We start from the raw sequence: 26610 nt of genomic DNA on the forward strand, positions 1-26610 counted from the left end.
TTTCAAAAAACTGAATTTTTTTCCAAAAATACATATCCAAAATGGCTCTACTGTGGCTTAAAAGATTCACAAATGACTCAGCTTGCCTTTTAACCTATACATATGTGTTGATTGTACATATATTTGTGTATAGGAAGAAAAACCTAGGTTTACCCAAGGTATGACCAACACAAAAACACACTAAAACCTACATAAATTCTACAATTCTGCACCAAATTCGATCAAACCTAGTCTAAACTCAAGAGAATTTTGTCAGCTTTCAGAATATATGGTCAAATTGCCGATTTGAGTGATTTAAATGGTCGAAATGATGAAAAAACCAAAATTTCGACCTAGGTCAAAATTTACAAAAAACTGAATTTTTTTGCCAAAAATACATATCCAAAATGGCTCTACTGTGGCTTAAAAGATTCACAAATGACTCAGCTTGCCTTTTAACCTATACATATGTGTTAATTGTACATATATTTGTGTATAGGAAGAAAAACCTAGGTTTACCCAAGGTATAACAACACAAAAACACACTAAAACCTACATAAATTCTACAATTCTTCACCAAATTCGATCAAACCTAGTCTAAACTCAAGAGAATTTTGTCAGCTTTCAGAATATATGGTCAAATTGCCGATTTGAGTGATTTAAATGGTCGAAATGATGAAAAAACCAAAATTTCGACCTAGGTCAAAATTTTCAAAAAACTGACCTCTATCTTAACCTTGACTTTGAACTCGACCACATTCTTGACCTTGACTTTGACCTCTACCCCGACTTTGGCCTCAATCTTGACCTTGACCTCTAACTCGAACTTAACTTTGACCTCTATCCCGACTTTAACCTCTTACTTGACCTTGGCTTTGACCTCTGTCCCGACTTTGATCTCATTCTTGACCTTGACCCCTTACTTGACCTTGACTTTGACCTCATTTATGACCTTGACCTCTAACTTGACCTTGACCTTGACTTTGACCTCTACCCTGACTTTGACCTCATTCATGACCTTGACCTCTAACTCGAACTTAACTTTGACCTCTATCCCGATTTTGACCTCTTACTTGACCTTGGCTTTGACCTCTGTCCTGACTTTGACCTCATTCTTGACCTTGACCCCTTACTTGACCTTGACTTTGACCTCTATCCCGACTTTGACCTCATTCTTGACCTTGACCTCTAACTTGACCTTGACTTTGACCTCTACCCCGACTTTGACCTCATTTATGACCTTGACCTCTAACTTGACCATGACTTTGACCTCGACCTCGACTTTGGCCTCCTTCTAGACCTTGACCTCTAACTCGACTTTGACTTTGACCTCTACGTCGACTTTGACCTCATTTTCCCCTTGACTTCATCTTTAATATTGACCCCGACCTTGTGTATGACCTATTCTCCGATTTTGACCTCGTTTCTGACCTTGACCTGTAACTTGACCTTGACTTTGAACTCATTTATGAACTTATCCTTGGTTGTGGTAACCTAGGTTACCGTGGTTGTGGTTACCTAGGTTACCATGTTTGTGGTTATCTAGGTTACCATGTTTGTGGTGACCTAGGTTACCATGGTTGTGGTAACCTAGGATACAATGGTTGTGGTTATCTAGGTTACCATGGTTGTGGTTACCTGGGTTACCATGGTTGTGGTCATCTAGGTTACCATGGTTGTGGTTACATAGGTGACCTTGGTTGTAATAACCTAGGTTACCATGGTTGTGGTAACCTAGGTTACTGTGGTTGTGGTTACCAAGGTTACCGTGGTTGTGGTAACCAAGGTTACCGTGGTTGTGGTTATATAGGTTACCATGGTTGTGGTTACCTAGGTTACCGTGGTTGTGGTGACCTAGGTTACCATGGTTGTGGTTATCTAGGTTACCATGGTTGTGGTTACATAGGTGACCTTGGTTGTAATAACCTAGGTTACCATGGTTGTGGTAACCTAGGTTACTGTGATTGTGGTTACCAAGGTTACCGAGGTTGTGGTAACCTAGGTTACCGTGGTTGTGGGTACATAGGTTACCGTGGTTGTAGTAACCTAGGTTACCGTGGTTGTGATTACCTAGGTTACCGTGGTTGTGGGTACATAGGTTACCGTGGTTGTAGTAACCTAGGTTACCGTGGTTGTGATTACCTAGGTTACCATGATTGTGGTTATCTAGGTTCCATGATTTTGTCGACAATCAGACTATATGGTCAAATTGCCGATTTGAGTGATTTAAATGGTCGAAATGATGAAAAAACCAAAATTTCGACCTAGGTCAAAATTTTCAAAAAACTGAATTTTTTTCCAAAAATACATATCCAAAATGGGTCTACTGTGGCTTAAAAGATTCACAAATGACTCAGCTTGCCTTTTAACCTATACATATGTGTTAATTGTACATATATTTGTGTATAGGAAGAAAAACCTAGGTTTACCCAAGGTATAAACAACACAAAAACACACTAAAACCTACATAAATTCTACAATTCTTCACCAAATTCGCTCAAACCTAGTCCAAACTCAAGAGAATTTGTCAGCATTCAGAATATATGGTCAAATTGCCGATTTGAGTGATTTAAATGGTCGAAATGATGAAAAAACCAAAATTTCGACCAAGCTCAAAATTTACAAAAAACTGACCTCTATCTTAACCTTGACTTTGAACTCGACCACATTCTTGACCTTGACTTTGACCTCTACCCCGACTTTGGCCTCATTCTTGACCTTGACCTCTAACTTGACCTTGACTTTGACCTCTACCCTGACTTTGACCTCATTCTTGACCTTGACCTCTAACTTGACCTTGACTTTGACCTCTACCCCGACTTTGACCTCATTCTTGACCTTGACCCTTACTTGACCTTGACTTTGACCTCTACCCTGACTTTGACCTCATTCTTGACCTTGACCTCTTACTTGACCTTGACCCACTTACTTGACCTTGACTTTGACCTCATTTATGACCTTGACCTCTAACTTGACCTTGACCTGACTTTGACCTCGACCTCGACTTTGGCCTCCTTCTAGACCTTGACCTCTAACTCGACTTTGACTTTGACCTCTACTTCGACTTTGACCTCATTTTCCCCTTGACTTCATCTTTAATATTGACCTCGACCTTGTTTATAACCTATTCTCCGATTTTGACCTTGTTCTTGACCTTGACCTGTAACTCGACCTTGACTTTGAACTCATTTATGAACTTATCCTTGGTTGTGGTAACCTAGGTTACCGTGGTTGTAGTTACCTAGGTTACCATGTTTGTGGTTATCTAGGTTACCATGTTTGTGGTGACCTAGGTTACCATGGTTGTGGTTACCTAGGATACAATGGTTGTGGTAACCTAGGTTACTGTGGTTGTGGTTACCTGGGTTACCATGGTTGTGGTTATCTAGGTTACCATGGTTGTGGTTTCATAGGTGACCTCGGTTGTAATAACCTAGGTTACCATGGTTGTGGTAACCTAGGTTACTGTGGTTGTGGTAACCAAGGTAACCGTGGTTGTGGTAACCAAGGTTACCATGGTTGTGGTTACATAGGTTACCATGGTTGTGGTTACCTAGGTTACCGTGGTTGTGGTAACCTAGGTTACCATGGTTGTGTTAATCTAGGTTACCATGGTTGTGGTAACTTAGGATACCATGGTTGTGGTAACCTAGGTTACCATGAATGTGGTAACCTAGGCTTACCATGGTTGTGGTAACCTAGGATACCATGGTTGTGGTAACTTAGGTAACCATGGTTGTGGTTATCTAGGTTACCATAGTTGTGGTTACATAGGTTACCATGGTTGATATTACCTAGGTTACCATGGTTGTAGTAACCTAGGTTACCGTGGTTGTGATTACCTAGGTTACCATTGGTTGTGGTTATCTAGGTTACCATGATTTTGTCGACAGTCAGAATATATGGTCAAATTGCCGATTTGAGTGATTTAAATGGTCGAAATGATGAAAAAACCAAAATTTCGACCTAGGTCAAAATTTTCAAAAAACTGAATTTTTTTCCAAAAATACATATCCAAAATGGGTCTACTGTGGCTTAAAAGATTCACAAATGACTCAGCTTGCCTTTTAACCTATACATATGTGTTAATTGTACATATATTTGTGTATAGGAAGAAAAACCTAGGTTTACCCAAGGTATGAACAACACAAAAACACACTAAAACCTACATAAATTCTACAATTCTTCACCAAATTCGATCAAACCTAGTCTAAACTCAAGAGAATTTTGTCAGCTTTCAGAATATATGGTCAAATTGCCGATTTGAGTGATTAAAATGGTCGAAATGATGAAAAAACCAAAATTTCGACCTAGGTCAAAATTTTCAAAAAACTGAATTTTTTTCCAAAAATACATATCCAAAATGGGTCTACTGTGGCTTAAAAGATTCACAAATGACTCAGCTTGCCTTTTAACCTATACATATGTGTTAATTGTACATATATTTGTGTATAGGAAGAAAAACCTAGGTTTACCCAAGGTATGAACAACACAAAAACACACTAAAACCTACATAAATTCTACAATTCTTCACCAAATTCGATCAAACCTAGTCTAAACTCAAGAGAATTTTGTCAGCTTTCAGAATATATGGTCAAATTGCCGATTTGAGTGATTTAAATGGTCGAAATGATGAAAAATCCAAAATTTCGACCTAGGTCAAAATTTTTAAAAAACTGAATTTTTTTCCAAAAATACATATCCAAAATGGGTCTACTGTGGCTTAAAAGATTCACAAATGACTCAGCTTGCCTTTTAACCTATACATATGTGTTAATTGTACATATATTTGTGTATAGGAAGAAAAACCTAGGTTTACCCAAGGTATGAACAACACAAAAACACACTAAAACCTACATAAATTCTACAATTCTTCACCAAATTCGATCAAACCTAGTCTAAATTCAAGAGAATTTTGTCAGCTTTCAGAATATATGGTCAAATTGCCGATTTGAGTTATTAAAATGGTCGAAATGATGAAAAATACCAAAATTTCGACCTAGGTCAAAATTTTTAAAAAACTGAATTTTTTTCCAAAAATACATATCCAAAATGGGTCTACTGTGGCTTAAAAGATTCACAAATGACTCAGCTTGCCTTTTCCTATACATTGTGTTAATTGTACTATATTTGTGTATAGGAAGAAAACCTAGTTTACCCTTGACTCACTAAAACCACGACCTACATAAATTCTACGATTTTGACCTTGTTCAAACCTAGCTTAACTCGAGAATTTGTCATTTAGAATTATGGTCAAATTCCGTTTGAGTATATTACATGTTGTGATCTAGGTTACCATGTTTGGACCTAGGTCAGGTTTTACCTAGATACAATGGTTGTGGTAACCTAGGTTACTGTGGTTGTGGTTACCTAGGTTACCATGGTTGTGGTTATCTAGGTTACCATGGTTGTGGTTTCATAGGTGACCTCGGTTGTAATAACCTAGGTTACCATGGTTGTGGTAACCTAGGTTACTATGGTTGTGGTAACCAAGGTAACCGTGGTTGTGGTAACCAAGGTTACCATGGTTGTGGTTACATAGGTTACCATGGTTGTGGTTACCTAGGTTACCATGGTTGTGGTAACCTAGGTTACCATGGTTGTGTTAATCTAGGTTACCATGGTTGTGGTAACTTAGGTTACCATGGTTGTGGTAACCTAGGTTACCATGAATGTGGTAACCTAGGTTACCATGGTTGTGGTAACCTAGGATACCATGGTTGTGGTAACTTAGGTAACCATGGTTGTGGTTATCTAGGTTACCATAGTTGTGGTTACATAGGTTACCATGGTTGATATTACCTAGGTTACCATGGTTGTAGTAACCTAGGTTACCGTGGTTGTGATTACCTAGGTTACCATGGTTGTGGTTATCTAGGTTACCATGAATTTTGTCAGCAGTCAGAATATATGGTCAAATTGCCGATTTGAGTGATTAAAATGGTCGAAATGATGAAAAAACCAAAATTTCGACCTAGGTCAAAATTTTCAAAAAACTGAATTTTTTTCCAAAAATACATATCCAAAATGGCTCTACTGTGGCTTAAAAGATTCACAAATGACTCAGCTTGCCTTTTAACCTATACATATGTGTTAATTGTACATATATTTGTGTATAGGAAGAAAAACCTAGGTTTACCCAAGGTATGAACAACACAAAAACACACTAAAACCTACATAAATTCTACAATTCTTCACCAAATTCGATCAAACCTAGTCTAAACTCAAGAGAATTTTGTCAGCATTCAGAATATATGGTCAAATTGCCGATTTGAGTGATTTAAATGGTCGAAATGATGAAAAAACCAAAATTTCGACCTAGCTCAAAATTTACAAAAAACTGACCTCTATCTTAACCTTGACTTTGAACTCGACCACATTCTTGACCTTGACTTTGACCTCTACCCTGACTTTGGACCTCATTCTTGACCTGTGACCTCTAACTTGACCTTGACTTTGACCTCTACCCTGACTTTGACCTCATTCTTGACCAATTGACCTACTAACTCGAACTTAACTTTGACCTCTATCCGACTTTAACCTCTTACTTGACCTTGGCTTTGACCTCTGTCCGACTTTGAATCTCATTCTTGACCTTGACCCACTTACTTGACCTTGACTTTGACCTCATTTATGACCTTGACCTCTAACTTGACCTTGACCTTGACTTTGACCTCTACCTGACTTTGACCTCATTCATGACCTTGACCTCTAACCCGAACTTAACTTTGACCTCTATCCCGATTTTGACCTACTTACTTGACCTTGGCTTTGACCTCTGTCCTGACTTTGACCTCATTCTTGACCTTGACCCCTTACTTGACCTTGACTTTGACCTCTATCCCGACTTTGACCTCATTCTTGACCTTGACCTCTAACTTGACCTTGACTTTGACCTCTACCCCGACTTTGACCTCATTTATGACCTTGACCTCTAACTTGACCATGACTTTGACCTCGACCTCGACTTTGGCCTCCTTCTAGACCTTGACCTCTAACTCGACTGTGACTTTGACCTCTACGTCGACTTTGACCTCATTTTCCCCTTGACTTCATCTTTAATATTGACCCGACCTTGTGTATGACCTATTCTCCGATTTTGACCTCGTTTCTGACCTTGACCTTGACTTTGAACTCATTTATGAACTTATCCTTGGTTGTGGTAACCTAGGTTACCGTGGTTGTGGTTACCTAGGTTACCATGTTTGTGGTTATCTAGGTTACCATGTTTGTGGTGACCTAGGTTACCATGGTTGTGGTAACCTAGGATACAATGGTTGTGGTAACCTAGGTTACTGTGGTTGTGGTTACCTGGGTTACCATGGTTGTGGTCATCTAGGTTACCATGGTTGTGGTTACATAGGTGACCTTGGTTGTAATAACCTAGGTTACCATGGTTGTGGTAACCTAGGTTACTGTGGTTGTGGTTACCAAGGTTACCATGGTTGTGGTAACCAAGGTTACCATGGTTGTGGTTACATAGGTTACCATGGTTGTGGTTACCTAGGTTACCATGGTTGTGGTGACCTAGGTTACCATGGTTGTGGTTATCTAGGTTACCATGGTTGTGGTTACATAGGTTACCATGGTTGTGGTAACCTAGGTTACCATGGTTGTGGTAACCTAGGTTACCGTGGTTGTGGTTACCAAGGTTACCGATGGTTGTGGTAACCTAGGTTACCATGGTTGTGGTTACATAGGTTACCATGGTTGTGGTTACCTAGGTTACCATGGTTGTGGTAACCTAGGTTACCGTGGTTGTGGTAACCTAGGTTACCATGGTTGTAGTAACCTAGGTTACCATGGTTGTGATTACCTAGGTTACCATGATTGTGGTTATCTAGGTTACCATGATTTTGTCGAGCAATCAGAATATATGGTCAAATTGCCGATTTGAGTGATTTAAATGGTCGAAATGATGAAAAAACCAAAATTTCGACCTAGCTCAAAATTTTCAAAAAACTGAATTTTTTTGCCAAAAATACCCAACCAAAATGGCTCTACTGTGGCTTAAAAGATTCACAAATGACTCAGCTTGCCTTTTAACCTATACATATGTGTTGATTGTACATATATTTGTGTATAGGAAGAAAAACCTAGGTTTACCCAAGGTATGAACAACACAAAAACACACTAAAACCTACATAAATTCTACATTTCTGCACCAAATTCGCTCAAACCTAGACCAAACTCAAGAGAATTTTGTCAGCATTCAGAATATATGGTCAAATTGCCGATTTGAGTGATTTAAATGGTCGAAATGATGAAAAAACCAAAATTTCGACCTAGCTCAAAATTTACAAAAAACTGAATTTTTTTGCCAAAAATACCAACCAATATGGCTCTACTGTGGCTTAAAAGATTCACAAATGACTCAGCTTGCCTTTTAACCTATACATATGTGTTGATTGTACATATATTTGTGTATAGGAAGAAAAACCTAGGTTTACCCAAGGTATAAACAACACAAAAACACACTAAAACCTACATAAATTCTACATTTCTGCACCAAATTCGCTCAAACCTAGACCAAACTCAAGAGAATTTTGTCAGCTTTCAGAATATATGGTCAAATTGCCGATTTGAGTGATTAAAATGGTCGAAATGATGAAAAAACCAAAATTTCGACCTAGCTCAAAATTTACAAAAAACTGAATTTTTTTCCAAAAATACTATCCAACTGGTCTACTTGCTTGAGCTTCACTATGACTCAGCTTGCCTTTGACCTATACATGATTGTCTAATTGTACCTATGATTTGAGTCTACCATGACTGTTGACCTCATTGTTGACCTTGACCTCTAACTTGACCTTGACTTTGACCTCTACCCGACTTTGACCTCATTCTTGACCTTGAGCCTTACTTGACCTTGACTTTGACCTTACCGATTTGACCTCATTCTGACTTGACCTCTTACTTGACCTTGGCTTTGACCTCTGTCCAGACTTTGACCTCATTCTTGACCTTGACCCTAACTTGACCTTGACTTTGACCTCAATGACCTTGACCTCAACTTGCCTTGACCTTGACTTGTGACCTGACATCGACTTTGGTCTACTAGACCTTGACTCTAACTCGACTTTGACTTTGACCTCTACTTCGACTTTGACCTCATTTTCCCCTTGACTTCATCTTTAATATTGACCTCGACCTTGTTATAACCTATTCTCCGATTTTGACCTTGTTCTTGACCTTGACCTGTAACTCGACCTTGACTTTGAACTCATTTATGAACTTATCCTTGGTTGTGGTAACCTAGGTTACCGTGGTTGTAGTTACCTAGGTTACCATGTTTGTGGTTATCTAGGTTACCATGTTTGTGGTGACCTAGGTTACCATGGTTGTGGTTACCTAGGATACAATGGTTGTGGTAACCTAGGTTACTGTGGTTGTGGTTACCTGGGTTACCATGGTTGTGGTTATCTAGGTTACCATGGTTGTGGTTACATAGGTGACCTCGGTTGTAATAACCTAGGTTACCATGGTTGTGGTAACCTAGGTTACTGTGGTTGTGGTAACCAAGGTAACCGTGGTTGTGGTAACCAAGGTTACCGTGGTTGTGGTTACATAGGTAACCATGGTTGTGGTTACCTAGGTTACCGTGGTTGTGGTAACCTAGGTTACCATGGTTGTGGTAACCTAGGTTACCATGGTTGTGGTAACTTAGGATACCATGGTTGTGGTAACCTAGGTTACCATGAATGTGGTAACCTAGGTTACCATGGTTGTGGTAACCTAGGATACCATGGTTGTGGTAACCTAGGTAACCATGGTTGTGGTTATCTAGGTTACCATAGTTGTGGTTACATAGGTTACCATGGTTGATATTACCTAGGTTACCATGGTTGTAGTAACCTAGGTTACCGTGGTTGTGATTACCTAGGTTACCATGGTTGTGGTTATCTAGGTTACCATGATTTTGTCGAGCAATCAGAATATATGGTCAAATTGCCGATTTGAGTGATTTAAATGGTCGAAATGATGAAAAAACCAAAATTTCGACCTAGCTCAAAATTTTCAAAAAACTGAATTTTTTTCCAAAAATACCCAACCAATATGGCTCTACTGTGGCTTAAAAGATTCACAAATGACTCAGCTTGCCTTTTAACCTATACATATGTGTTGATTGTACATATATTTGTGTATAGGAAGAAAAACCTAGGTTTACCCAAGGTATAAACAACACAAAAACACACTAAAACCTACATAAATTCTACATTTCTGCACCAAATTCGCTCAAACCTAGACCAAACTCAAGAGAATTTTGTCAGCATTCAGAATATATGGTCAAATTGCCGATTTGAGTGATTTAAATGGTCGAAATGATGAAAAAACAAAAATTTCGACCTAGCTCAAAATTTACAAAAAACTGAATTTTTTTGCCAAAAATACCCAACCAATATGGCTCTACTGTGGCTTAAAAGATTCACAAATGACTCAGCTTGCCTTTTAACCTATACATATGTGTTGATTGTACATATATTTGTGTATAGGAAGAAAAACCTAGGTTTACCCAAGGTATGAACAACACAAAAACACACTAAAACCTACATAAATTCTACATTTCTGCACTAAATCCGCTCAAACCTAGACCAAACTCAAGAGAATTTTGTCAGCAATCAGAATATATGGTCAAATTGCCGATTTGTGTGATTAAAATGGTCGAAATGATGAAAAAACCAAAATTTCGACCTAGCTCAAAATTTTCAAAAAACTGACCTCTATCTTAACCTTGACTTTGAACTCGACCACATTCTTGACCTTGACTTTGACCTCTATCCCGACTTTGACCTCTTACTTGACCCTGGCTTTGACCTCTGTCCCGACTTTGACCTCATTCTTGACCTTGACCTCTAACTCGACCTTAGCTTTGACCTCGAACATACCTTGACTGGCTTGACCTCTAACTCAACCTTTACTTTACTCTACCCGAATTTGACCTCATTCTTGACCTTGACCTCTAACTTGACCTTGACTTTGACCTCTACCCCGACTTTGACCTCATTTTGACCTTGGCTTTGACCTCTGTCCCGACTTTGACCTCATTTTTAACCTTGACGTCTAACTCGATCTTAACTTTGACCTCTATCCCGACATTGACCTCTTACTTGACCTTGGCTTTGACCTCTGTCCTGACTTTGACCTCATTCTTGACCTTGACCACTAAGTTGACCTTGACTTTGACCTCTATCCCGACTTTGACCTCATTCTTGACCTTGACCTCCAACTTGACCTTGACTTTGACCTCTATCCCGACTTTGACCTCTTACATGACCTTGGCTTTGACCTCGAACCCAGCCTTCACCTTGACTTTGACCTCTATCTCGACTTTGGCCTCCTTCTAGACCTTGAACTCTAACTTGACTTTGACTTTGACCTCTATCTTGACTTTGGCCTCATTCTTGACCTTGACCTCGAACTTGACCTTGACTTTGACCTCAATCTTGACTTTGACCTCATTCTTGACCTTGACCTCTAACTTGACCTTGACCTCTAACTCAACCTTAACTTTGACCTTTATCCCGACATTGACCTCATTTTTTACCTTTACCTCTTACTTGACCTTGACTTTGACCTCGAACCCAGCTTCACCTTTTTGACCTCATTCTTGACCTTGGCATCTAACTTGACCTAGAATTTGACCACTACTTCGACTTTGACCTTTTTTCCCCTTAACTTCATCTTCAATATTAACCTCGAACTGGTTTTTGACCTATTCTCCGATTTTGACCTCGTTCTTGACCTTGACCTGTAACTCGACCTTGACTTTGAACTCATTTATGAACTTATCCTTGGTTGTGGTAACCTAGGTTACCATGGTTGTGGTGACGTAGGTTACCATGGTTGTGGTTACCTAAGATACAATGGTTGTGGTAACCTAGGTTACTGTGGTTGTGGTTACCTGGGTTACCATGGTTGTGGTTACATAGGTGACCATGGTTGTGATAACCTATATTACCTTGATTGTAATAACCTAGGTTACCATTGTTGTGGTAACCTAGGTTACCTGTGGTTGTGGTTACCAAGATTCACCGTGGTTGTGGTTACCAAGGTTACCGTGGTTGTGGTTACATAGGTTACCATGGTTGTGGTAACCTAGGATACCATGGTTGTGGTAACCTAGGTTACCATGGTTGTGGTAACCTAGGTAACCATGGTTGTGGTTACCTAGGTTACCATAGTTGTGGTAACCTAGGTTACCGTGGTTGTGATTACCTAGGTTACCATGGTTGTGGTTATCTAGGTTACCATGAATTTTGTCAACAATCAGAATATATGGTCAAATTGCCGATTTGTGTGATTTAAATGGTCAAAATTGTGAAAAAACCAAAATTTCGACCTAGCTCAAAATTTTCAAAAAACTGAATTTTTTTCCAAAAATACCCAACCAATATGGCATTACTGTGGCTTAAAAGATTCACAAATGACTCAGCTTGCCTTTCAACCTATACATATGTGTTGATTGTACATATATTTTTCTATAGGAAGCAAAACCTAGGTTTACCCAAGGTATAAACAACACAAAAACACACTAAAACCTACATAAATTCTACATTTCTGCACCAAATTCGCTCAAACCTAGACCAAACTCAAGAGAATTTTGTCAGCATTCAGAATATATGGTCAAATTGCCGATTTGTGTGATTTAAATGGTCGAAATGATGAAAAAACAAAAATTTCGACCTAGCTCAAAATTTACAAAAAACTGAATTTTTTTGCCAAAAATACCCAACCAATATGGCTCTACTGTGGCTTAAAAGATTCACAAATGACTCAGCTTGCCTTTTAACCTATACATATGTGTTGATTGTACATATATTTGTGTATAGGAAGAAAAACCTAGGTTTACCCAAGGTATGAACAACACAAAAACACACTAAAACCTACATAAATTCTACATTTCTGCACTAAATCCGCTCAAACCTAGACCAAACTCAAGAGAATTTTGTCAGCAATCAGAATATATGGTCAAATTGCCGATTTGTGTGATTAAAATTGTCAAAATTTTGAAAAAACCAAAATTTCGACCAAGCTCAAAATTTTCAAAAAACTGACCTCTATCTTAACCTTGACTTTGAACTCGACCACATTCTTGACCTTGACTTTGACCTCTATCCCGACTTTGACCTCTTACTTGACCCTGGCTTTGACCTCTGTCCCGACTTTGACCTCATTCTTGACCTTGACCTCTAACTCGACCTTAGCTTTGACCTCGAACATAGCCTTGACCTGGACTTTGACCTCTAACTCAACCTTTACTTTTATCTCTACCCCGAATTTGACCTCATTCTTGACCTTGACCTCTAACTTGACCTTGACTTTGACCTCTACCCCGACTTTGACCTCATTTATGACCTTGGTTTGACCTCTGTCCCGACTTTGACCTCATTTTTAACCTTGACGTCTAACTCGATCTTAACTTTGACCTCTATCCCGACATTGACCTCTTACTTGACCTTGGCTTTGACCTCTGTCCTGACTTTGACCTCATTCTTGACCTTGACCACTAAGTTGACCTTGACTTTGACCTCTATCCCGACTTTGACCTCATTCTTGACCTTGACCTCCAACTTGACCTTGACTTTGACCTCTATCCCGACTTTGACCTCTTACATGACCTTGGCTTTGACCTCGAACCCAGCCTTCACCTTGACTTTGACCTCTATCTTGTTTTGGCCTCCTTCTAGACCTTGAACTCTAACTTGACTTTGACTTTGACCTCTATCTTGACTTTGGCCTCATTCTTGACCTTGACCTCGAACTTGACCTTGACTTTGACCTCAATCCTGACTTTGACCTTATTCTTGACCTTGACCTCTAACTTGACCTTGACCTCTAACTCAACCTTAACTTTGACCTTTTTCCGACATTGACCTCATTTTTTACCTTTACCTCTTACTTGACCTTGACTTTGACCTCGAACCCAGCCTTCACCTTTTTGACCTCATTCTTGACCTTGGCATCTAACTTGACCTAGAATTTGACCACTACTTCGACTTTGACCTTATTTTCCCCTTAACTTCATCTTCAATATTAACCTCGAACTGGTTTTTGACCTCTTCTCCGATTTTGACCTCGTTCTTGACCTTGACCTGTAACTCGACCTTGACTTTGAACTCATTTATGAACTTATCCTTGGTTGTGGTAACCTAGGTTACCATGGTTGTGGTGACCTAGGTTACCATGGTTGTGGTTACCTAAGATACAATGGTTGTGGTATCCTAGGTAACTGTGGTTGTGGTTACCTGGGTTACCATGGTTGTGGTTACATAGGTGACCTTGGTTGTAATAACCTATATTACCTTGATTATGATAACCTAGGTTACCATGGTTGTGGTAACCTAGGTTACCTTGGTTGTGGTTACCAAGATTCACGTGGTTGTGGTTACCAAGGTTACCGTGGTTGTGGTTACATAGGTTACCATGGTTGTGGTAACCTAGGATACCATGGTTGTGGTAACCTAGGTTACCGTGGTTGGGTTAACCTAGGTAACCATGGTTGTGGTTATCTAGGTTACCATGGTTGTGGTAACCTAGGTTACCGTGGTTGTGATTACCTAGGTTACCATGGTTGTGGTTATCTAGGTTACCATGAATTTTGTCAACAATCAGAATATATGGTCAAATTGCCGATTTGTGTGATTAAAATTGTCAAATTTTGAAAAAACCAAAATTTCGACCTAGCTCAAAATTTTCAAAAAACTGAATTTTATTCCAAAAATACCTACCAATATGGCTTTACTGTGGCTTAAAAGATTCACAAATGTCTCAGCTTGCCTTTTAACCTATACATATGTGTTGATTGTACATATATTTTTGTATAGGAAGAAAAACCTAGGTTTACCCAAGGTATAAACAACACAAAAACACACTAAAACCTACATAAATTCTACATTTCTGCACCAAATTCGCTCAAACCTAGACCAAACTCAAGAGAATTTTGTCAGCATTCAGAATATATGGTCAAATTGCCGATTTGAGTGATTAAAATGGTCGAAATGATGAAAAAACCAAAATTTCGACCTAGGTCAAAATTTTTAAAAAACTGAATTTTTTTCCAAAAATACATATCCAAAATGGGTCTACTGTGGCTTAAAAGATTCACAAATGACTCAGCTTGCCTTTTAACCTATACATATGTGTTGATTGTACATATATTTGTGTATAGGAAGAAAAACCTAGGTTTACCCAAGGTATGAACAACACAAAAACACACTAAAACCTACATAAATTCTACATTTCTGCACCTAAATCCGCTCAAACCTAGACCAAACTCAAGAGAATTTTGTCAGCAATCAGAATATATGGTCAAATTGCCGATTTGTTTGATTAAAATTGTCGAAATTTTGAAATAAACTGACCTCTTTCTTAACCTGAATTTTCTTTGAACAAGCCTTGACCTTGACCTCTACCTCGATTTTGACCTCATTCTGACCTTGACATCTAACTTGACCTTGACTTTGACCACTACTCCGACTTTGACCTCATTCTTCACCTTGACTTCATCGTTAACATTCACCTCGACCTTGTTTTTGACCTCTTCCCCGACTTTGACCACATTCTTCACCTTGACCTCTACTTGACCTTGACTTTATCCTTGACCTCTTCCTAACCTTGACTTTGACCTCGAACTACACCTTGACCTTGACTTTGACCTCGAACTCAGCCTTGACCTTGACTTTGACCTCTATCTCGACTTTGACCTCATTCTTGACCTCAACTTCTACCTATACCTCGACTTTGAACTCATTTATGACCTTTTCCTTGACTTCATCCTTAACAATGACATCGACTTTGACCTCATTCTTAAACTTGCCCATTTAGACCCAACTCAAAAATTTCAAAAAAACTGAATTTTTTTACAAAAATATCCCACTAATTGGGCTGTACTATGAAGAACCATGGTTGTGGTTATCTAAGTTACTATGGTTGTGGTTAATAAGGTTACCACAGTTGTCGTTACTGAGGTTACCATGGTTGTGGTTACCCAGGTTATCATGGTTGTGGTTATCTAGGTTACGATGGTTGTGGTTACCGAGGTTACCACAGTTGAGTTTGTAAGGTTACCATGGTTGTGGTTATCTAAGTTTTTATGGTTGTGGTTAATAAGGTTACCACAGTTGTCGTTACTGAGGTTACCATGGTTGTGGTTACCCAGGTTACCATAGTTGTGGTAACCTAGGTTACCGTGGTTGTGGTTACCTAGGTTACCGTAATTGTTGCTACCTAGGTTACCTTGGTTGTGGTTACCTAGGTTACCATGGTTGTGGTAACCTAGGTTGCCATGGTTGTGGTAACCTTAGGTTACCGTGGTTGTACGTTACCTAGGTTACCATGGTTGTGGTTACCTAGGTTACCATGAATTTTGTCAGCAATCAGAATATATAGTCAAATTGCCGATTTGTGTGATTTAAATTGTCAAAATTTTGAAAAAACCAAAGTTTCGACCTAGCTTCAAATTGTCAATAAATTGAATTTTTTTCCAAAAATACAACACCAATATGGCTGTACTGTGGCTTAAAAGATTCACAAATGTCTCAGGTTTCCTTTTAACCTATACATGTGTGTTGATTGTACAAATATTTTTATATAGGAAGAATAACCTAGGTTTACCCAAGGTATGTCCAACACAAAAACACACTAAAACCTACATAAATTCTACATTTCTGCACTAATCCGCTCTAAGCTAAACCAAACTCAATAGAATTTTGCCAGCAATCAGAATTTATGGTCAAATTGCCCATTTGTTTGATTTAAATTGTCAAAATTTTGAAAAAACCAAAATTTCGACCTAGCTCAAAATTTTCAAAAACCTGATTTTTTTTTTCCAAAAATTCTACACACATAGGGCTGTACCATGAAGAACCATAGTTGTGGTTACCTAGCTTACCAAAACTTTGGTTACCACGGTATTGGTTACCGATGTTACCATAGTTGTGGTTACCTAGGTTACCACAGTTGTGGTTACCTAGGTTACCACGGTATTGGTTACCGATGTTACCACAGTTGTGGTTACTTAGGTTACCATGGTTGTGGGTACTAAGGTTACCACAATTTAGGTTACCTAGGTTACCATGGTTGTGGTTACTAAGGTTACCACAAAGGTGATAACATAGGTTACCATGGTTACCATGGTTGTGGTTACTAGAGTTACCACAAATATGATAACATAGGTTACCATAGTTGTGGTTACCGAGTTTACCACGGTTATGGTTAACAGGTTACCACGGTTATGGTAACTAAGGTTGTTACAGTTTTGGTTACCTTGGTTACCATGGTTGTGGTTACTAAGGTTACCACAAAGATGAAAACATAGGTTTTCACGGTTGTGGTAACTCAGGTGACAAGAAGTTTGGTTGCCAAGGTTACCACGGTTATGGTATCTAAGGTTACCACAGTTGTGGTTACCGAGGTTACCACGGTTGTGTTTACCTAGGTTACCACAATTGTGGTAACTTAGGTCACCATGGTTTTTTTTTACCTAGGTTACCATGGTTGCTGTTACTAAGGTTACCACCATTATTATTACAAATGTACCACGGTTATGATTACTTAGGTTACCAGAAGTTTAGTTACCAAGGTTACCACGGTAATGGTTACCTAAGTTACCACAGTTTGGGTTACCTTGGTTGCCAATGTTGTGGTTATTAAGGTTAGCACGGTTATGGTTATTTAGGTTACCAAAAGTTTGGTTACCAAGGTTACCACGGTTGTGGTTATCTACGTTAGTTTCAAAACAACAAGGAAATAAAGGGTGTAACGGTTCAGAAGAGGGACAAGAACAAGAAAGTTGGAAAAAAAAGGTATTATGGGATCATGTTTTCGTTGTGGAAGAAATCATCATGTCGATAATTGCCCTGCGAAAGATTGGGAGTGTTTTAAGTGCCATAGAATGGGTCATCCATCTGCAGTTTGCTGTACCAAGATAGTTGGGGTAAGCAGCGTGGAAGAAGAATCGGAAGACATCCAGGTAATAAGTAATTATTTAGGAGGTATTGCAGAAATAAATGTTGTTAATACTAAAAGGAATAACCCTATGTTTGTAAAAATCAATGTTAATAGTAAAATTATTGAAATGGAATTAGATACAGGTGCATCGGTAACCATAATGTCATTCAATTCTTATTGAAAATATTTTAGTAACCTTAAACTTAACAATTGTAAAAAAAAGTTAAAATGTGTATCTGGTGATATGTTAAAAGTGGTAGGTGAAACAATAGTCCATGTTAAGACAAATAAAGGTGTAGTTAAACTAAAATTGATTGTAGCAAAAGGATATTTAAACCCCTTTTGGGTAGGGATTGGTTATTTGTATTAGTTCCAAACTGGGAAAAAATATTTAAAAAATGTGAAGTGGTAGAAGTACATGCACTGTGTAATGAAAATTATATTGATTGTTTTACTAAAGAGTTTCCTAGAGGGTTTTCGAAGGATAGGAGTGAGGGCATAAAAGGGTTAGAAGCATCGTTGGTGTTGAAGGATTATGCTAGTTTATACTTTCATAAACCATATGCTATTAAAGAGGCAGTCAGTCAAAAATTAGATAAGATGGTAGAAGAAGGGATCTTAGTACCAAAAAAACACAGTGAGATTGCAAGCCCTATAGTGATATTACCAAAAAAAAAATGGAGGAATTAGAATTTGTGTAGATTTTAAAAAGACATTAAACCCTAACTAGAAAACTGATCAGTACCCCTTACCCACTCTTGATGATGTATTTTATAATTTGTCTGGGTCAAAAAATATACAGTATTAGATTTAAGTAATGCTTACTTACAGCTACCTATACATAGTAAATCTCAACAACTCTTGACTATAAATACGCACAAAGGTTTATTTAATTCTACTAGGCTTCCATATGGTGTCTCCAGTGCACCAGCAATTTTTCAATGTTCAATGGAAAAAGTGTTAGGGAATATGAGAAGAGTAAGTGTGTACATTGATGATGTGATAATAAGAGGAAAGGATTTTGAAGAATGTATGTCAAATGTTCGATTTGTTTTAGAGAAACTTAATAAATATAACATTAGAGTACATGTAGATAAATGCGTTTTTTTTTTTTAAATAATGTAGAATTTTTAGGTCATAATTTTGGTGAAAACCAGACAGAACCGTTAAAGGATAAAATTGAAGCTACAAAAAAAGCAAAGATTCCAAAAAATTTCACGGAACTTAAAGCTTACTTAGGGCTTATAAATTATTATTCGAAGTTTTTACCGCAGTTATCTACTGAACTTCATGTCCTTTATCAATTATTAAAAAAGGATAAGCAACACATGAGAGATATGCAATTATTCTATCAGCATATAAATATAATATCTGTTATAAAAAAGGTAGTGAAATTGCAAATGCTGATGGATTGTCTAGAGTACCAATTGAGGGAACAGAGGAGTCGGAAACCGAGGAAAGTCTGGAAGACATAAACTCTTTTTCTGAGATTAAAGAACTACCACTCTTAGTTGATGATGTAGGAAATGAAACTGAAAAGGATCTGTTGTTATTAAAGATAATTGATATGGTACGCCATGGCTGGCCAAACTCGTCTGTTGGTGAGGAGTTCAAGCTATATTTCAAGAGAAGATTTGAGTTGAGCGTTGAGGGTAAATGTTTACTATGGGGTAACCGAGTTATAATGATAAAAAGAAATATGTTTAAATTAATGTAGTTATGTTAAGTTATTATTTTGTATATTTTTTTTTTGTACTTGTTAAAGATGTTATTGACTAGTGTAAGTTGATAAAATAATCTTTAATTTAAAAAGGGAGAAGTGTTATATATTGTTATACATGTAGTGATATGTGTTATCAAAGAGGGAGATACCCAGGTGTGTATGTGTGCGGTAGATACTGTCTTATTGTTTTGTATCGTTATTCGCTATTCTTTTGTATTGTATGAATTAATTATTAAAGTAGTTCTCGAGATAGAACAATTGTGTTACCATAGCTGTTATTTAAATTGGTTCCTTAAATAGTATAATAACCAGTTTTGGATAATTATTTTTAAAGTTAAAACTGTTTAAAAGCTAGGACGGGTGGGGAAGTGCGGTTAGTAAATGCGCGCAGATAAAAATAATACTACACTGCACCTTACCTCCCTAAACTTGAAACTTCAATAACTATATCATATAATCTGTGGTGCTACTAAACAGGTCTTACAAAATGGTCGTCACTTTTTTGTTTACACTGAAAGTGACCCTTCTGCTTTTGAGATGTGATATTACCTGATAAGGTTATCATGACAAGTGGACGATAACAGATGATAACCCCAAATTGTGAAAGTTAATTAACGGGACATGCTAAATGCTAATAATTACCACAGAACAATTCTGAATTACTATTTTCGTTGTAATAATTCTTAAGTTTTCCTTAAATTTTAAATTATACATTTATATCGACTCGATTACACTAATGGTAGCGGATTAATTGATCAATTATTCTCGGAAGTTTACAAATCTTATGGACAATGGCATCCAGAAGAATGCGTTCGAGTTCGATTGAATCGAATTATTTACCCAGTTCAAGTTTGAATTTTAGATCTGGAAGCAAAGGTACAAAACTTGTACGGGAACCAACGACAATTTTCGACACTCTCCTTACGGTTATTTTGTTTGGCTGTAGAAAATATTTGTTCTTCTCGACGCAGAAACGGCTGTTTGTTTATTTCGTCCTGTTGGTTTCTTCGATCGTAGGAGACTACGTCAATGTACCCAAGATATATTTTGCCGACAGTTCAACGTTCCTCAACCAATACTTTGTGAAACTCGGATGGTTCTGGACTACGTTATTGACGGCGTCTTTCATGGTGACAACGTGCAAAGTGTTTTACACGGACTCCAGACAAAAAATTGCCAAGCACGTCTCTCGCCTTGTCGTTGCTACGTTCTTCTGGTACTTTTGGACAAAAATGTTCAATTGTCTGGACGATTCATACGGAACATGTTCGGAAAAAGGACTCAAAAGAATTGAATGCAGAAAAGCTGGCAAAGTCTGGCAATCATTTGACATCTCCGGCCATGTGTTCATATTGATTTACAGCATACTCGTAATGATTAGCGAAGCAAGGCCAATAATTGGCTGGGACAAAATACAAGATGCAATAATCGCTGAAGACAACGCGAGGCAGACGGGCAAAAAGGCCAAACTCAATTATCTCAATGAGAACGATTTAAATACTCTTAAAATCGCCTACAAACAGATGACACCTTATGTGAAATTTGTTTTCATTGTCATTGCGATATTTGTTGCAATTTGGGAGCTGATGCTTTTGACGACAATGATGTATTTCCATAAAATGCCCGAAAAGCTGTTGGCCGGCTTGATTGCAATGCTTACTTGGTTTCTTACATACAAATTATGGTATACCTCGCAATTTTTACCTCTACTGCCCGGACAAGGGTTCTTTAATTATGACGCTCTCCAAAAAAGCGATTTGAGTTGATCTAAATAGTAACGCTTTTCTTCTACTTTTTTTTCTTTGTTACATTATGTTTGGTGATATGTGGTGTTCTGTCTTGTTTTTGTTTATTTTTTAATGACAATTAAATGTTTTTGGTTGAAGCTCAAAATGTGTTCAAGAAAAATTGTAAATAGTATAAGCATTAATTATAAATACTAGTATTTATAATCAATGGTATAAGGTAAAATAATTTAAGGTATTTTTAAAACATACAAGTTATTTTATTTAGTAGTATGATATTTTTTGGATTTGGATATATTATATTATTGAGTTGTGTTAATTCTAAGTAATTAATACATTATTATTTTTAAAATATAAATTCTCGGTGCAATAATATACATTGTATTTACTGATATAATTTAAATGTTTTCTTTTTATTCTAATTATAAACTTTTTTTAAATGTTGGGTAAGTTTACACTAACACGTGTTTGTCATTTAAGTCTTCCAATGAGGCAATTATTGTCATATTATTTGAATTAAAAAAAAAAAGTACATACTATATAAGATTATAAGAAGTATCAATTCATTGATTATGTATATTTAACCCGATGGTGAAGTCATTTAAATTTTTACTACGCGACTTGGAAGTCAGCGTAGTCTGGAAGAATAAAAACTGATTTTTTCGGTAATTTTTTTTTTGGAGGACGTAATTTTACTTGTAACTTGTAAAAAACAATTTTGTATTAAATAATACTTATGTGAACCGAAGTTTTCCAACACACAAGGCAAAATAGTACTGGGTAGGAAACATTATTATAAATAATTTATACGTACATATAAAGGAATATAATGTATATTTATTCCATCTAATGTTAAACATTCTTTTTAAACTATTGTAATTGTAATATTTTCAAAATTATAAAAATACCAAGTGTTGTAAAAAAAAAAAAAAATCTGGTTATATTTCATAAATATATAATTGCAATTTTAGTCGAATAGAAATTATTATGGTACTTAAATGACCGAGGTTGAAAATGAACGCGAGCCATTTTTATTGTTTGCTAGTTCCAGGAGGATAGAGTGGCGTGGACGACATACCATACTGCATACCAGGATGAGGTAAAGGAGGCATGACCGGGATAAACGGTGTGGTAGGAACAACAGTCACTGGTTGCGGCGCTATGTTGAAAAAATTGTTTTGCAGTTCAGAAGGTAATGGCGGCAGCGGTGCTGGCAGCCCCGGCGCTGGCTTCATCTTGTTTTCTTTCACAGCGGCCGAAGTAGTGGCGTCCTTGTCCTTACGCGCTTGTGCGTGTCCCCATCGGACGTTTAATTTTTGTCCTCCCAAAGTCAAGCGACCGTAAGTGCTCTCGGCGGCTATTTCGGCTGCAGCTCGAGTTGTGTACTGAATAAAAGCACAATTCTGATGAGCCACGTGAGTGATACTACGTATTTCGCCATACTGATAAAATACGTCCCTAAAAATTTTAATTAATATAAATATTTTATAAGTTATACGTCAAAATAGAAAATAGGTATGAATTCTGTTTTTACCTCAAATCTTTTTCTGTTGTGATATCGTTTAGATTTCCCACATACAGCGTCGTAATTGTTTGGTCCTCGGGTTTCTCAAGTTTCGGCATTTCATTGGCTCTATTCATCATTTTTTCGGCCACTGGATCATTGACACCGTAGTATCTAATTGTAACAACGGTATGAATTATGTACTCGAAAAGTCATACAAGTTTACCATATAAGTTAATTATTATACCTGTCCTTGAAGTTTTGGTTCGAAAGAGGATCTTCCGGATCGGTCGGTCTTTCGTGTCGATATGGACATTCTTCACCTCTTCGGCATTCGCCTTTCACCCAAAATGAACAAATGTGAGGTCTGTTACGTTCATAGTATGGTGCCTTACGAGCCATTTTCGCTAGTACGTCGCTAGCGTTTTGACATTTCCCACCAGCTTCGTCCATTTTGGCCAACTTTTAAAACAAGAACATACCAATGTAAAAAATAATAATAAAATGTCTTTATAGTTGACTCACTTCGGCTTCCATGTTCTGAACAAAATATTCTTTGTTCACATCTGATTTGGGAATTTGTTCTTTGATTTTTAAAGCTGCGTCGCGAACCTTAAGAAAATGCCACATACAAATTATTCGTCCAACTATGATAATGTTTCTTCTATAACCAAATTGAGTTTACTTGTAATGGTAATCCGTATTCGAGATCCAAAAGACATGTTTGACAAGCGTTTCTGAGACGTGCACACGTTTGACAAATCTCAGTTTTCTTAAAACGCATTCTCGCTCCTGGACACCAACGAAACACTGTGAACGGCCTCGCACACACTTCACATTCTTTACCATATTTTTCCTTAGTCTAAAACAAATAATAAAGGTTTTCAACAATTATTAACAAAAAAAAAAAACAAGATGGATAATATATTTTGGTTATTTATTAGAGACATGGTTTTAAATTACAAAAATAAAAGCATTGATTTTCATAATATAAACCACGCACTTACCATTCGTAAATATGGACTGTCCCCCAAACATGTTTCACACACAATTGGAAAATCCTAAAACAAATTTACAGAATAAATAAATAAGATTTGTTTTATGATTAGATCATTAAATCATTACAAATATGTTAAAAATAGGGAAACATTGTTAAGCCATAGATCACAATCTACCGTTGTAAATTAGCTTATAATATAACATATTGTTCACAATAGTATTATGCAATGTTGAAAGTTTCTATGTTTCGTTAAAACATTTAAAGTTTGCTACCGTTTAAAGTATTTATTTGTACACAACACAACGACAGTGCTGTTATCAGTAAACGCTTAAAATTGTTAAAGTAGGACATACTTTTTAACACATTAAAATATATACCTGCAACGATTGTAAATAAAATTTATGTTATAAAGCTACAATATACTTATGTATATTTATAGCTATACTCACGGAATCTTCCCAATTTTGTCGATTGTACGTATTTGTTGTTTTCGATAACGACATCTTGTAAGCGCTATGAAGAATCAAACAAGTTGTAATTATCGAATAATGAGTAATAATAATTATTAAACCGTTAAGAAACAATACTTACTGTCGCACTGAAATTCGAAAAACAAAATTATTTTCTATCTAAACGGCCAAAATAGAGTAGTTCACTACTCAACGAGTGACATTTAGTGGCGAGTGGCGGCCACTTTTAAGTCTCTGCCATGAGCCAACAACAAACCACAGCGCTTTGGTCACAAAAGATATTACTATAATGATAACAATATTTTTGATAATACAACTCCAAGGAGGTATATTATCCCAAAGACCTTCTACATAAATGACTACCTCTTTGATAAGGAAAAAAAAAAGTACAAATATATCTATGGACTCAAGACATATTCTGGCATAATTCAATACGGTATTTAAAAAATTTTAATTCATGTGAAATTTTAATTAATTTACCGGCTTTTTGACATTTTTAGTTCAAACGAACGACAAACTGTTGTGCACTTGAAAAAAATTCAATTATTATTACACAATTTAAAATAATGACTGACGAGAATAGCGATTTGGATGAAACTCCCAGCATCGAATGTTTTCAAAATTACACGGCACCCGAAGTGTTTATCCAAGGTATCGCCGGCATCGTCAATCAAGACGATGTGGAATCGATGATAGTCGCTCAAAAAGAAATGTATGTACGGTTAATACGAGTAGGTATAAAGACTAAGAGAGTTTGTATATTAAAAACATAACTGTTTAGGTTACAGCGTTTCGAAAAAACTAACGAGATGTTGTCCAACTGCAATTCATTAGCATCAAGTCGTCTAAAAACTACCAGTCAAGAATTCAAAAAACACACTCAAGTGCTCAACGATTTGCGCAAAGATCTGGACAATACATTCAAGCGAATCACTAATATTAAGACAAAATTAATAGCTCAGTATCCAGACTTTCAAAAAAGTAATTTAAAAACAATTAACAATTCGTTTAACTTGTTCAATAACACACGACTTAACAAGTTTACTTTAGCAGACACTATTTCTTGTGGTTAAATTTTTTCCACATTGATATCGAATCAAGTCAGAAATCCGCGTACTCCTAAAGATAATTAGTTGTATAGCTACTTGAACTTTGAGAACTGCCGTTACGGTTAGGTACTGAGTAGCTTTTTCTAAACTTTATTTATATTTTATTTTCAAAAACAACATAAATCATTTATAATTATTGATTATTACTAAATTTCCTCTGCTTTGTTGTTATTGAGCAGTCTTTATTCATGAAACAATCACAATAAAAACCCTTTTCATTAGTCAGAAAAGTAAATTTATACCTGAAATACTAATGACTTAAGTGAAATTGTCATTTTGTCGTTTAATTAAGCCATCATTAAAAACATACAATAATAAAGAAAACTATCTTAACATTGTAAATTCTGTTAAGGTATTCAGGAAGAAAAACCCAAAGATGAAGAAGACACTGCGCAAAAACCTGAGAGTTCATCAAGCGGCAGTGCCAGTACAGCTTCTCCGTACAATTCTGATACTAATTAAAATTTTGTTGCCTATACATTTTGTACTAATTAATATTTCGATTGACCAACATTGATTAGTAGATCGACATTTGTATTTTTAATAATGATCTCAACGTGGCTTGTAAAACTTTTATTTTTAAATATAACTAATAATCTGATTAATAAGAATTAAATTTTTTTTCACATATCAAAAGTTGAAAATATTGCTTTTATTTTCAATAGTCAAAGTCAATCATCGTTAGATTGTTAAATCGTTTGTACACAAACTTTAATTTTACAAGACTGTTCTTTATATATTGTTTTATTTTTATGTTTATATAACTTTGTAATATTCATTTGATAGTTGATTTCTTCTTTTTTGTTAAACTAAAATAGTTTATTCTTGTGTATGAAAATAAAAATTATTTAAGCAAAATATTTTATTTACTTGGTTAAAAAATTGCTATTTTAACTACAATACTAAATAATATTGTTCGTATTTGGTAAGTGTTTACTTTTTTTTAAAAACACTTTCAATTACGTCGTCCAAATCTTTGGTTATTTAAATTTATGAAGTTTATATTTTTACTCTATGAGATAACAACACCTAATGTTTCCACTGTTAACACAACATTGGTTTTGCCAGTTTAAATTTTCACTTCCATTGTAACTGAGTTTATTTTACTAGGACGTCTATTATTCCACATTG

The 26610-nt window shown here is 36.6% G+C and overlaps 3 protein-coding genes and 1 long non-coding RNA gene across 4 annotated transcripts; 2 read left to right on the forward strand and 2 right to left on the reverse strand.

Moving 5' to 3' along the window:
- Window positions 1–2409: 2409 nt before the first annotated feature.
- On the reverse strand, window positions 2410–10416 carry LOC126841957 (uncharacterized). Its single transcript, XR_007686251.1, has 3 exons — window positions 10327–10416; window positions 8504–8608; window positions 2410–2482 (listed from the first exon to the last, which is right to left on the reverse strand). It is a non-coding gene; the product is annotated as an uncharacterized LOC126841957 (long non-coding RNA).
- Window positions 10417–20243: 9827 nt separating this feature from the next.
- Window positions 20244–21752, forward strand: LOC126841862 (acyl-coenzyme A diphosphatase FITM2). Its single transcript, XM_050578603.1, has one exon. The coding sequence runs from the start codon at window positions 20443–20445 to the stop codon at window positions 21415–21417; it is 975 nt and encodes a 324-aa protein (XP_050434560.1). The 5' UTR covers window positions 20244–20442; the 3' UTR covers window positions 21418–21752.
- A 461-nt stretch (window positions 21753–22213) lies between these two features.
- LOC126841861 (pre-mRNA-splicing factor RBM22) lies at window positions 22214–24633 on the reverse strand. The gene is made up of 8 exons (XM_050578602.1): window positions 24492–24633; window positions 24350–24413; window positions 23908–23961; window positions 23586–23762; window positions 23426–23512; window positions 23148–23362; window positions 22931–23074; window positions 22214–22854 (listed from the first exon to the last, which is right to left on the reverse strand). The coding sequence occupies exons 2-8, from the start codon at window positions 24401–24403 to the stop codon at window positions 22428–22430; spliced, it is 1158 nt and encodes a 385-aa protein (XP_050434559.1). The 5' UTR covers window positions 24404–24413; window positions 24492–24633; the 3' UTR covers window positions 22214–22427.
- Window positions 24634–24739: 106 nt separating this feature from the next.
- On the forward strand, window positions 24740–26228 carry LOC126841863 (kxDL motif-containing protein CG10681). Its single transcript, XM_050578604.1, has 4 exons — window positions 24740–24806; window positions 24871–25082; window positions 25152–25351; window positions 25832–26228. Exons 2-4 carry the CDS (start codon window positions 24937–24939, stop codon window positions 25939–25941), a joined length of 456 nt encoding a protein of 151 aa, XP_050434561.1. The 5' UTR covers window positions 24740–24806; window positions 24871–24936; the 3' UTR covers window positions 25942–26228.
- The last annotated feature ends 382 nt before the right edge of the window (window positions 26229–26610 follow it).

Source organism: Adelges cooleyi, unplaced genomic scaffold (genome assembly GCF_023614345.1).
Source record: "Adelges cooleyi isolate 19-005CV unplaced genomic scaffold, UGA_ACOO_1.1 ACOO_flye_CR_arks_rails_tigmint_CR_PRNA_41, whole genome shotgun sequence".
NCBI classification, from domain to species: domain Eukaryota; kingdom Metazoa; phylum Arthropoda; class Insecta; order Hemiptera; family Adelgidae; genus Adelges; species Adelges cooleyi.